At 31.2% G+C, this 14071-nt stretch overlaps 1 protein-coding gene across 14 annotated transcripts in view; it reads right to left on the bottom strand.

Annotated features, from left to right (window-relative positions):
• Positions 1-1902: 1902 nt before the first annotated feature.
• Positions 1903-14071, bottom strand: part of LOC117121819 (rap guanine nucleotide exchange factor 6-like) — a 91540-nt gene continuing 79371 nt past the window's right edge. For 8 of the 14 annotated variants that reach the window (XM_033267128.1, XM_033267133.1, XM_033267139.1 and 5 more), the window contains 5 exons: positions 12265-12429; positions 10650-10772; positions 7392-7469; positions 7038-7085; positions 1903-6849 (listed from right to left, as the gene is read on the bottom strand). In XM_033267128.1, the coding sequence (XP_033123019.1) occupies positions 6824-6849; positions 7038-7085; positions 7392-7469; positions 10650-10772; positions 12265-12429 (440 nt within the window). In that variant the 3' untranslated portion in view covers positions 1903-6823. The remainder of the gene's footprint in view (positions 6850-7037; positions 7086-7391; positions 7470-10649; positions 10773-12264; positions 12430-14071) is intronic. The other 6 variants (XM_033267130.1, XM_033267134.1, XM_033267140.1 and 3 more) reach the window with 4 other exon arrangements.

The following is a 14071-nucleotide window of genomic DNA, read 5'->3' as shown; positions in this document are numbered from 1 at the left end:
GTAATCATGGTATTAAAAAAAAGGCAATTCAACCAACATAATAGATGCCTAATAACCTTTCTCCAACACTGATTGGCTCACTACTAAAAGGATAAAAAAGCCTGCTGGGTTTGCTGGGCACTATAGGTACATTCACATAAGCTATCGTGATAAACTTATCATGATCTATTCATCATGATAACTTTAGCATGTTAGAGAAAACCGTTCATATTGAAACCATCATCATGATCTATTTATGCTGATGCGTGCAGTGTTGCATGAAAACTACCAGAAGCACAACCAATGAGGTTAAGATCTACCAGAAGCACAACCAATGAGGTTGGGACCTGTTTAATAAACTGAAGGCTGATTGGTTGAATTCAATCTCATGAATTAAATTATCACGTTAACCAAGGCTAATCATGATGAATCAACATGCTCCACTAGATCACAATAAGGTGATTAAGCTGAAAGTATAATACATACTCCAAGTATTGAAATACACGCCATCGTGTGGCGATGGCGTGTATTTCAATACTTGGAGTATGTATTATACTTTCTTATCTGAGATTAATCAGTGGACCTTTCGGTGATTAAGCTGAGCACGTTATTTGATTCTGGTTGGTTCACATAAAGTGACTGGCTTGATCATGATCCACTAGATCACGTTAAATTCTGAATGTGAACCTAGCATATGTCACCTTTTACAACTTGCCAAGTTGTGATAACCATCATTATTATGGAACTTTTGATGGTAAGGTCAAGACGTAAGAAAGCGGCGTGATTACCGAGTTCAGGGTGTATTATGGGTCTGCAGCTTGTGTACAGTGCATCCAAAAAAGACAGCACTCCCTCCCAATTACTTTTTGATTAAAAATGCACAGAACGTACAGTGGCTGCAATGGATCAAAGGGAGCAAGTTGGTTGAATCTCCTTTTTTATACCTCCATGCTGTAATAATATAACATAGTGAAATTCTTTTCAATGGGTAAATATCAGAGTCGTTGCTTGGAAAGTCGTAAAAATGTTACGGAGTTGTATTAACATGAGTTCACCTTTTACAGCTTGCCAAGTTGTGATAACCATCAATATGGAAAAGTCAAGACATTTAAGGACGTCGCATAAAATTATCTGCACATTTGAAATTCTTGTAATCCTCCGCAGATTGGACCAGATCATGAATAAGTGAATCTTCCCTAGAATCAGTCACAAAATGTACATTTTTTATTGTATTTTTCACCACAATGGCATTATTGTTTGATGCAAGCTTTAGTGTTCTTGCCATAGATTGTAAAGGTATTAAAAATTTCCATAGATGTACATACAACTAAGTATCATGCTAATTAGATTAGGGGCTGAGCTATGACTTTTATATTCAATTTAAAGTGGAAACTAAAAATTTGCTGGAAAAGATTAGAAGTATCTAAAAAAATAAAATATCTCACCTTGATTGTCATTTTAAAGATATACTGTCTTTATCATCATTCGAAGTTTTATTAATTATGAATTTATCAACTGTCCTTGCTTGGGCGAGACTTTTTTTATACCTTGTTTCGTGAGCTTATTTTTTTAAAGAAGGGCGGACAAAATAAGAATAAAATTTTATTGGAGAATGTAAACACTGTAGTAATGGGAGGTTCAATGCTTTAAATTTATAGAAATAGGCAATTTCTATTTTTGAAGATTTCAAGGCAGCGACGGGCATAATAAAAGTACAGAAAAACTAATTTTTCTGCAATTTCCATTTTTTCATGGTGGCAGATGCGCTAATTAGCCAAAAAAAAATTTGAGGGGCGGTGGGTTCACTTAAATAAAGTACAAAAAAGTCTTGCCGTGCCCATAATGAAAAATCAAGGGATGGTACCATGATTGGGCGATGCGAATGCGGCAGTACAACATACAAAATTATAACATACAATCATATTTGTAATTAAATTGACTTTATTGTATGTACCTTCTGGAAGAACAAAATATCTTCTATATGTAACTATTGACTCAGCAGTGACCCACTATGTACAGATTTTAACACTAAAACAAAGTGTACAGGCCAGCATTGAACCACAGAAAATACAACACATGATTAAAATATCCACAGTAAACAGTCACCTTCACGGAAACTGTATTAAAACATATTTGATCAAGCTGGATGGCAGCTTCAACAGTGGTATACATAGCCACAAATAATGCAGATATACATTGGATAGTTATTTTATATACAGTACATCTATATTTCATCCAAACATCCACATTGAGTCCTTCATGACAGCATATTAGCATGGAATACAAGGATTAAATTTGTAATCAAAATCAGGGTATTGTTCTTAAACATTTCATTTTAAAATTGATCAACATTTGGTACTGGAATAATTCTTGATTTAGCTTTATATACAGATTTTATATCAATAATCCAGGAGTAAATAAGACATTATCAAGGTATATTACAAATTGTATGCCATTAAAAATACAATTCAACTCCTTGACTGTATTTTTTTTCTTAAAACACTTGAGGTAAAATTATTTCTACAGAGCGGAAAAAAAAAAAAAACAGCTCTTTTTCTATTCAATTAAGGTGGGTGAGCAACAGAAAAAAAAGAGAGTAAAAATAACAGTAAGAAATGTTATTCTAGTGTAGGTAAAATGTAAATAAGATTATAAAACACAAAACAGTAGTTCATATACATTCTTTAGTATTGGCAAGGCTGGTAAACACTTCTAACCTTATGTGCAAAACTATAAATTCATTTATACAGACTTCTTTCACTAAACATTACAATAAAACAATCGTAGATTCTCCATTTCCTATATTCAGAAAACTGATTAAAATTTCAACAACCACTTTACATTAAAAAATACTTTGCAATTGGTCACTTAAGAATAAATCACACTATATTTAATTCATACATAACAAATTATGTATATATTTTGGTTATAAGGATAAGCAAAATTGTTTTCTGTGTAAATGTTCACATTTTATGTCAATCTATTTTATTGAAATCAATATCAAAACTTCTACTATATTCTATTACTATTCTGTCTTTGCTTGACCAGCAAACTGTAAAACTATCCTTCTTTAGATCAAACTAGGTACAAAAGACTGTCCTAAGGAGGATAAATTGACAAAGAATGCTGACCTCTAGAAATTTATAACAAACAAATTAAATTCGGCATTCAACATTTTATAGGATACTTGGAAGTTTATTGTGTGTACTGAATTTATTTGGTTTTAATTTTGGTACTGCACTGCCAAATCGAAAAATCATTTTTTTCGCAAAGTTTACATGATACAAGAAAGTAAATTTGGGTTCAGGCCCATTTAGATTCTAATTTTCATAATCTGTTTTGATATCAAATTTTCAGGTGGACATAATTCTAAAGTCCATGTTCTAAAAACAAATCCTATGCACAATACTGTAAATACAGTAGTAGCAAACATTTGAAATTGAATAGTTTATCATTAACATAAACATGTATACTATAGTTCCCCTGGTATAAGCCCCCACCCCCTGAACACAAAAGTGGGAAAAATTAACGGAGTAAGCTTATACCCAAGGATTGCCCTGTTCATAAAAACAACTTTTGACTCTCCATGAATGGCCAATCAAACGTTAAATCCAATTTAAAGCTAATCTTGGTTTATTTTCTGAGATAATGATTCAAAAATATTACCCTAGGCTTTTTTAGATGGGAAAATGCTGGTAAGTCAAAAGACGAATGTATAGGTTGGGGTGGGCATATACCCAAGGAACTACGGATGTATAATGATCTTCAGCATATGCCTTCATGGAAGTATGTTTCATTGTTTCTATCACTACTTGGGCCATGTTTTGTATTTTCACCCTATTTAACTTTTACAAGCAGTGCTGTAGAATCACTGTGTTTTCCCCCAAAACATATTTAATTGGCCTAGCAGATATTCAAATTCGTACCCTGGTTGATGCGTATCATAATTTAGTTTTGATGACACACAATTCTTATACCAAATATTTTTATTGAGTAGTTTGATCTTTTAGATAAATTCACTAGAATAACAAAATTGGTTAAATTGTTGGTTACCACTTGATTTAAATGTGTTATATAGGCCTACTAGGAACTGTCTAATGTCTGACTAAATAAACCAAATTACGTAAATAATTACCACTTTAAACTTAAATAACTATCTATGTTAAGTTGGCGCCTATGATCAATGGTATAAAATACGGAAGCGGGTATAAATATAACCGTTAACTATGATAAGATCATCTTACTGTTGTGTTTAGCTTGGAATTACTTCTATACCACTGTCGCACAATTTAATCTACTGAAAACAACCATGACTAGGCCTACTTTTAGTATCACAGCTATAATCATACATTTATTGTATCTAAAATTTCTTTTCCAGCTATATCAAGCCTGTGTTAGGATATGTATGCAAATATGCTAATATATTCAAGTTACTAAATTGCACAAAAGGGCAAAGGTTGACATATTTGATCAAGGCTATTCCTATATATTTGTTAACGTGTAATTTCATTTAACGACACTACAGACATACAGCGAATCATGAGACCAGCTATGGAACTGAAGCAATATAAATAAATATCACAAATTTTATAATAATATATCAAATTTGGAACCAAATTCATTGTAAAAATTCCAATTCATCCATCATATTAACTGTTAATTAATTGTCCTTTATTTAATATCAAAAAATAAATGCCTAGCTTCACAAATGCTAATATTGATATCAATTTCATTTTTTAAAAAACCCGAAAGAATTAGTATTAAATGATACAGATCAAAATATTTTGTATTCCTCATAAATTAAACATTTACTTTTTGGGAACTTCTAATTCTTGACATAACAAATTAATCTAAAATAAAGTAAGTAATTAGCACAGTTATAAAATGAAGATGCACCATATAAGTGTTCATTTAAACTATTACGTTCTACAAAAAATAAAAAAATAAATAAAATTGAAAATAGAAAGTATTTAGAGTATCTATTTCTTAGCAGAAGTAAAATTAAGAAAAAAAATTACTTCTACCCAATTTACACAAGACAGAATTTTACATGTTCAAGAGAAAATCCAAATTCACATTCATGTTCACACGTTCATACTCAAACCTTGCTAAAAGTCTGTATAATTTAATTGTTTTTTCTTTAGTTGAGAGCGCTAATTGTTTACGATCTAACTAGGCATCTTCGGCATTAACATAATTTATTGACCTATAGATGTGAATTTCAAATTGGATGATTAATAATATACTACAGTAATTATAATTATACCGTATATTTTTTTTGGTCGTAACAGCTAGTGAGGCAGATGGTGAAGATATATTTCACGCCATTGTGATCACGCACAGAATATCCAAGCTAAATTATTCAAGACTATTACAGGCCTCTGCGATGTTTGTTTTATCTTATATGGATATTGCATCGAAGAATGCAAACTCCACAGTGATTACACTGATTCAATTTGACATGGATGCGCTATAGGACTGGGGGGAGACATATGTTACATTCTCTGTTGTACTTGTCCCCTCTAACCTTTTGTCTTATGTGAACTGAGTATAATATTAAGATAAGAATAACTTTGGTTTCTTGTTTCCCTATTCTAATGTATTGCCAGTAATTTTGGGGTAACACTTGAGTTTCTTTTCTATTCACTCCTCTTCTAATGGAAAGTTGGAGCATCTGCAAAATGATGCATTTTTCTACTTGTCTTCTATACGGTGTGCATCAAAATCCAACTGTAGATCTTCTTGCTTAGATTTTTCAGTAAAATAACAATGTATCGTAAAATAATATTTTATCTAGAATATCTATATGAAACAAGGATTACAAAATATTATATTTTAGACATAACTTTGCATCTTTAAAGAATGGCAGTGGTTACAGGGAAACTGTCTACTGCCACAAAGTAATAGCATATATTGAAGAAACATTACACAGACCCAAGACAACATTCAGAAGCTATTTAAAAGTATATTAATTCAGATAAATACTAACTACCATTAAAATTATTATAGATTTATTATTATGAGAATATTTTGTTGACCTCAGATAAAAGAAACACGTTACTAGTACATTTTAAAAATCTATATAACTACACAATATATCTTGATCCCAACCACTGACGGAGTCTATATCATGTTATATAAGATGCAACCTCACCCCTCTTCTTTCATCACCTTGCTGTTCTAGGCTTGTCTTCATCTCCCATTCTAATACCCCTCTGCCCCCACCCCCCACACACCAAAAAAAAAATGTTCTTAGAATTCAGACCCTGCAAAACACATATTTGTTCACTCCAATAATTTATATTCTCATATGTCTGTTTCTTACATCATATCTGGTATGGATTTCTATGAATATTCATAGCAGATTACGATTGGTTGGGAAGATAATTGCAGTTTTAGAAAGCAGCATGGCTAATAAATATCAAGACTCTTATACAATATAACATTTGAAGAATTTCATTTAAGTAGTAGCCCAACCTGACACAGTATCTAAAGCTTAATAGTCCATACTATCAAGTTTTCAATGCCAAATACTTGTGATTTGCCCATATATGGGATGACATTACATCATCATACCCATATATGGACAGATCAGCATGGAAAGGGAGCTTAATACTAAATCTTGTTCTACAGATCTTGACAAATGTTTATCCTTATACAACACCAATCCAAGGGGTTACTGTAGATATTACAGAGATTTGTAAGATATTAAATATATTATTAGATCCATTAAATTACAGAGACACCAAAAGCACCATGAAATCTGTGAGCATATCATTCTCGTCTCTCCAGGTGACTGGAATGTGGATGTAGCTTAGATACAGTTACCACGGTTACAAGGAGGTCATACTACAGATACCTGTTCCTCATCTGTCAAGATACAAGAAAAATTAATTTTTTTTTTTTAGTTTATAAAGCATTCTCAAGAAATATGTTCTAACATTTTATAAATCATATGTAGTACTCTCTTAGTTTTAGCATATTGCATGTAATGTTTTTCTAATCAAAAATTGTTTTTTGGCTAAAATGTGCAGATACGAAAAGAAAAATGCACTTACCTGAATCGTAATAGTCACAAGACCTAGAACGTACACCACCTAAATTCCCTGCAATAAAATATGTGAACATTAATCAATACATTCTAATAACATGGAAACTACACAAACAATTACTTGGATAATAATTTGGCTTTAATATTTGACTGCCACCTACAAGAATAATCAACAAATTTTAAGTAAACACAAGTTCATTGGAAGTAATTTGAAAGTAATCAAATGTATGATTCTTATATCAATTAAGTTATGGAGTACTTTCAGCTTTTTGTATTCTAAAGTTATAGAGTTATTAATCAATCTATCAATCAGATTCAATCAATAAAAGTTGAAAAACAATCATTATTTAGTGGAACTTACTTGTCATTGTTTTTGCAACAGCATAATTTGGTGGCTTTTTTTCTATCATCTCTTGTCGTGGAGCACTGTAGAGTACAGCTAAGTAAGAAAACAATGAATGTTAAACCAATTACAAAGTCTGGTTTTAAGTGTTTTAAGCTCAAATAAAGTGATATACAGGGAAAAATGAGAGAAAAGCCAGTTGATGATAGAGATGGTATACCTACATTATGCATGTTATGTAAGAACAGTGAATTTATTTTGCATTAGTATTACTAACTTCAGAAAACATCATTTGCACTAATATTGTTACTTTCTACGTGCAAAGGATTAAGAAATAATTTCCATATTCATAACACCAAATAGAATGAATTTCATTTTGATGAGCACATCCTAAAATCTAATCAAAAGCTAAATATGAAACAATAGATAATTATTAAATAAAAAAAATAACCCCCAAACATAAGGAAAATATAATACATAAGATCAATAAAAAAAAACAATAATGAAAATAAGTAAATTAAATAATTAAAATAAATTATCAATAAAATAAAATACAATATATACAATTTAAAAACAACTAAAATAAATACATACAATAGAAAAAAAACTAAATAAAAGACAACAAAATTGGGCATATGGTCACACAGGTTGTAATGTAACTAAAGCCATGTTTGCATTAGATAAATTTTGGCCAAGACAAAGGGTAACTTTACTTTGGTCAAATCATACTGCTATTAGCACTTGAACATAAATACACATTATGCTATATTGAGCCTATATCTAAGGACAGGTAATAGAATTTTGAGCATGTGTGGTCAATCTAATTGTAAGTATAAATTCTATCATAGCAGCAGCGAAGCAACTTCAGGGTTATTATGAGAGGGCACACTACTCACCATGAAGCACAAGGCTACTGGAACCTGTGAAGTGTAGATGTCGTGCGCATTGTTCATAAATTTGATTTATTGACACGCAGCTTTTCACAAAATATTAGTGAATATCGCTATTGAATAAACAAGTAAGTCCAGCAGAAACAATTTATTTAATTCCTTGAATTAATATTGGTAAAATATGGTTTTGTAAATTTCATGAAAGATAAGGAATGAAGTTTTAGCTTATTCTCTGAAAGAATTAACATATTCACGCTGTTTTCATTTGACATTTACTATACTTGGGGAAAATTCAGCCTGGTTATTTTTTACGTGGCAATTTTTGTTTGGTTACCAAAGGAATTTATTACACAGGCTGTACATACTGGATAATGTTAATCTAACTAGTGAGGTACATGTTTACTTTGATCAAAGAGAGTCCAATCCAAACATGGCTTCAGTAATTAACTTATCTACATTTACGCTGAGTCATCAAGCTGATTGGGAACATGTTGCACTAATTGCTCACTATACAATTTACAATTTCGCTCAATAAATCACACTTAACAAAATACAAGAATTACTTTTTTTAATCCACAAAATGGTAATCATGATGTTGAAGTAAACATAAATTACTTTACTGTAAATGGGATAATGATAATAGCTAACATAAGAAATGATGATGGTGACACTGAAAAAATGGTGATGACTGATCGAAAATAACAATAAAATAAGGGATGATGAATGATGATAATGCTAACACTGAAGAAATGATGATGATGAAGATAACGATGTTGACACTAAAGTAAGAATAAGGATGATGATGATAATGAAGTAAGAAGTAAAGGATGATGGTTGATGATGACACTAAAAAAATTAATGACAGAATAAGACTTCCTAGTGGAATTCATTTTGTATGCTGGGGCAGTATTGTTATAAGGAAGACAAAAATGATGATGATGATGATAATAATGATGATGATGATGATGATGATGATGATGATGATGATGATGATGATGAGGAAAGTATAGGATTTAAAATTCTACCACCATCTTACACCGACTACACATAATCTGCTACCACCTCCACCACTACCAAGCAACATTTAATACTACTCTCACAATAAAGCAATTCCTACTAGGCTCAGATTTCACATAGACAAAAATGTTTGCTGCTCTCACGCACAATTATCGCCTACCACTAGCCTCACAATAAAGCCACAATAATCAGTGACAGATCCACAAGTGATGGATGCCTCCCCTCCTCTGATCAAGCATAAAACCATTTAATAAAAGTTAAAATGGCTAAAACTTTGGGTTTGCTAGGAAGGCATGGCCTCATACCCCTATCCCCTTGAATTATTCATCTTGAATTGGCACTTTGTTTCCCTGGCAATACATTCTGGATCTGCCCCTGAAAATAATAATTACAGCTAATAGCAGTACTGCAGAGTACATAGCCCTTCAATTGACAATTAAAACATTTTAATAATAATTACATTTCTATTTGGTATCACAAAACATTGTTGTTCTTCACTTCAACAATCATAATTAACTATTTGTACTGTTTTACAAGACATACAAAAGTTTTACGCAAATCATATCACGTAAAAAGACGTTAACAAAACTATATAATTAACTGCTCTACCGTTATTAATACATCAACATGATTTAGTTTGTAAAAAGCTGTAAGTATCTATGGAGTCTTGTTATTGGTCAGATGACTGATCTACCAACTAACAACTAGCAGTTGTTGCTGAGATGAGAACAATTTCAAGACTTAATGAGGATGGTTTCAAAAAAGTTATATAACATTTTTGTATTTTCTACAAAAAGACAAACCTCCCGACTGAGCAGGGAGGGACAAAGTTTGGTGCTAAAGGTTGAAGGTCAGCTGGGAGAGTAAAGAAAGCACAACAAACAGATGAATCTAAATGATTTTTATGAGTAATGAAGCAGTTAGATCAAGCTGTTAAAATTAAACCATTACAAATAAAATTTTATCTTCAAATTATAAATTAAAAAAAAATTTTTTTTTATATAGTTAGTAAAATCAATACAAATTAACAAGTAAAAATAAAATAGTGAGTTGTGCATCAGTTGTTAAATGTGCAAATAAATTTTTTAAAAAAACAAAAATAAAAACCCAAATTTTGGTAAATCAAAAATCATTTCTGTTGTTGCTTGACCTTATTAGCATTGTTAATGAATGATGGACCTCGTTAATATGAACAAAATGAAGCCAAGCCACCAAGAAAATTCTAAATACTAAGGGGAAAAAAAAGGAGAAAAACAAAGCATGCTGTCTATGAAACAGAGATGTACATAATAACGAAAAATGAGTTGCAACTAAATGGCAAATAAAATACAAAATAAAATAACGCATGCACCCAGCGTGTGACCTCTACCTAGTGAAGAAGTAGATCTCTTTCTAGCGGTATTATAGTCGGGAGGTGTCAGCATCCGGTGTGCATGACCATTGTCAGGTGTATCTGCAGATCTCGGAGGGGGCGAGGTGTAGATCGATGCTGCTAGAGAATAGATGAAATTTTACGGAAATTAGTGGATAGAACCGGGCATAAAATAAATTTAAAATGAAACAAACAAAAGTGAATTTGTGAAAATTGTGAATTAAATTTTAAAAGAAACACATTTTGTTTCATTCAAGTTGTCATGCTTTAAACATAAAAAGTGTCAACAATCTATAATTTGAATGTACTTACCTTTGAGAATTTTAATAAATTTTAAAAGAATTATAATTATTTATTTTTATTATTATTATTAAAGAGATGTTAATTAATTAGAATGCAATTAATTGATATAAAGTCTAATTATAATTAAATCTCTGAGTATTAAATTAATAATTTATCTATAAACTAATCAATTTCTAATAATACCAGATAAAAAATAGTGGTAACAAATAATACACTGATGTTTAGCATGCATTGCAATCAAATATACAATGGAATAACAAAAACATATACAATATCATACAACACGCTAAACATGCAGACAATAAAGAGATGATCTACAGTAATGTAAAAAACAGCACCATCTATAAAATATAGCCTTCTGAACATAGAGAGGGTGCTTCAATATAGAAGTCAATTAAATAAATTATAATGACACCTTGTGCTGAGCTAATCATTGTCTTGAGTTGCGGTAAATGTTTCCCGATTGACATTGTACTGTAAGTTGATTTGATGATAGACTGGATCGAAGTTCAGTTGAAAAAGTTAGGCTTTAAACTTATTCTATCACTTGAAAAATGTTTTCAATCTACAATAAACCTCTTTAAGGAGTGGTGTAAAGCTCTATCAATACTTTTATGTGACAAATGTGTGTGATGAGCACATATATGGACATGATGTCATCACATCACACCCATATATAGGCATGCTACAGGTATTTGTCATATAAGAAAGTGATACTGCAGACAGAGCTAAGAATAATGAATGAAGGTGGTAATATGTTGATCTTTGAGACAGTACTGAAAGTGGGACTATGGAGGTATATTGTGACTAACAAAATAATGTTTTTCTCAGGTAGAATTTGCTTAAGATAGCTGATGTTTCATCCTTCCAATATAACATTCATACAGAGATACAGAACAACCTACAAACCTTACAATATAATCTTATAAATCAATATCAACAAGAATTTTAATAATAACATCAGTAATACACATTTCTATCGCTGACACAGTGAAAACTTGCAATACAAAGATAAAAATATTTTACGGATTTTTCAAGATCAGATAAATATATCAATAACAAACTTGTATATAAATATATATTAGCCAAAAACAAAATCAGTGCCCAACCATGTGATGTGGTTAATCGTTACGGTATTATCACACTTCAAAGCATTTCACAGCACTGGGGGAAAAAACCCATTCACCGACCATTATGTAGATATATTGTTAATAAACAGTTCCTATTTATAAGAAATACCTCTGCAATCATTTCACAAGAGCATTAATAATGATATGAACATTTTTTATGATATTGAGGGCTGTCTTACCTGGCTCTCGCTGGCCTTTCCTCTTGTCCTTGACTGGCGGCGATGCCGAGCCTAGTGACGAGTTACTCTGTGTGTCATAGTTGGATGAAAGCCCACTTTGACCTGAGTCAGAGCTTTCGTACGAGCTGCTGAATGTTATTGAGGGTGGGCCTGAACTGCCTGCTGCTATAGGGTGAAAATATGTCAAAATATACATTTTAGAAACATTAATATATTTGCATCTGTGATGCTTTGAGTTAGAATGTGTTAGTCAGTGAAAGATTAAAGTTGGAATGTTTTACAATGAAAGACAGATACTTCAACACAACAGATTTATTAGCAAAATATAAATCTTAAGAGCAATTTTTTTCAAATGTTTACTGTAAAAATCGTTCAATTGATAAGATAATTAATTTCAAGATGAGGAACCAATGCTATAATACTTTATGTATTCATGTTAGTCATGTTTGATGGGTAAGCTGAAAATTGAATAACTGATAAACAAGTACAAAAGAAGCAGGTCTACAAATGTTAAGAACTGAAGTCAAGAACCCGGAAAAAAACAAATTGTTGATATGTTGTACAACTGATTTTTCAAAGACATAAAAAGGCGTATTTGACGTAAAACTTGAGAACGGTTAATGAGATACAGATTTTTGAATATTTAAAAACTGTAGAAAAAAGGTGAAAAAAGGGGTAGTTACATCACTTTTTCCTGAAGTTTTTAAATATTCAAAAATCTATATCTGATTTTATTCCCGAGTTTCCCAGCAAATATGCTTTTTGCGTCTTAGAAAAATCAGTTGTACAACATGTCAAAATAAAAGTTTCCTCCGGAGCCTGAATTTAGAATCAACTAAATTAGGTGAGTATAGGAAAATTAACTCATACCACAAAATATAAAATACAAGTTTAATTATTAATTGTAATAATATAATTGGTAAAAATCACATCAAGTTCACAATGGCATAGAAAAAATATATTTTAAGAAATTATTTAACTATAAATAAATTAACAAATAATTTTTTACAGAATGTACAGAGTAATTTATAATTTAATAATATCAATATCTCAAAATTCTTATATTCCAATATGCCATGGTGAACCTCATGAATTCAAGACAATGGTGTGTAATATATTAGAACCGCTTAGAAGAGAGAGTCAGTATGGGAGGAGAAACATCTCTCGGAATGTCAAAATCATAGTAATTTTATATAGTTTGTGTTTTACACATTTGAGAATTCAGTCAACACATTTTTGAGCAAACATGACAGTTACATGTAGGTCATAGACAAAATGTAATTGACTTTATGTTAATTTAGGAGTTTTGTTCAATTATGTCTGAAAATATCTCAATTTTACATGGAAAAAATAAAATCTTAAGAAAACATAATTACCACCACATAAAAAATGAGGAAAAGAATGTAAAACTAAGGGGTAATTCATTATTTTAACACGTTTTAGAGTGTACAAACAATACATGCGACCCCCTACCCCTTCCCAGAAAAGTAAACAACAAAATAGTGATGGTTGTCACTTTTAAATCTCATCATACTGCCTTAAGCTGGCAAACATTTCGACGATGCGCTTCTATAGAGAACGCAACGGATTGTTTTTAATGACAATTACAGACAGCTTTGTGTCGTCTAGCGCTCAAAAATAGCGGAGATGAATTTGTCAGCCAATGGCCGTATGACGCAGTGTGTCTGGCTTTATTCATATAAAGAACACACACATTGTTGACCCTTCACCTACAGCGTGTTTGTAAATTCTAATAAAAATGATTCAAAAAATGATGGTCCCTAAAAGCTGAAACCAGAAAAGGACA

The sequence above is a fragment of the Anneissia japonica genome, unplaced genomic scaffold (assembly GCF_011630105.1).
Source record: "Anneissia japonica isolate Jap-2015-1 unplaced genomic scaffold, ASM1163010v1 scaffold2392_len1475705_cov187, whole genome shotgun sequence".
Classification (NCBI taxonomy): Eukaryota; Metazoa; Echinodermata; class Crinoidea; order Comatulida; family Comatulidae; genus Anneissia; species Anneissia japonica.
This window is presented reverse-complemented; position numbering and strand designations above follow the sequence as displayed.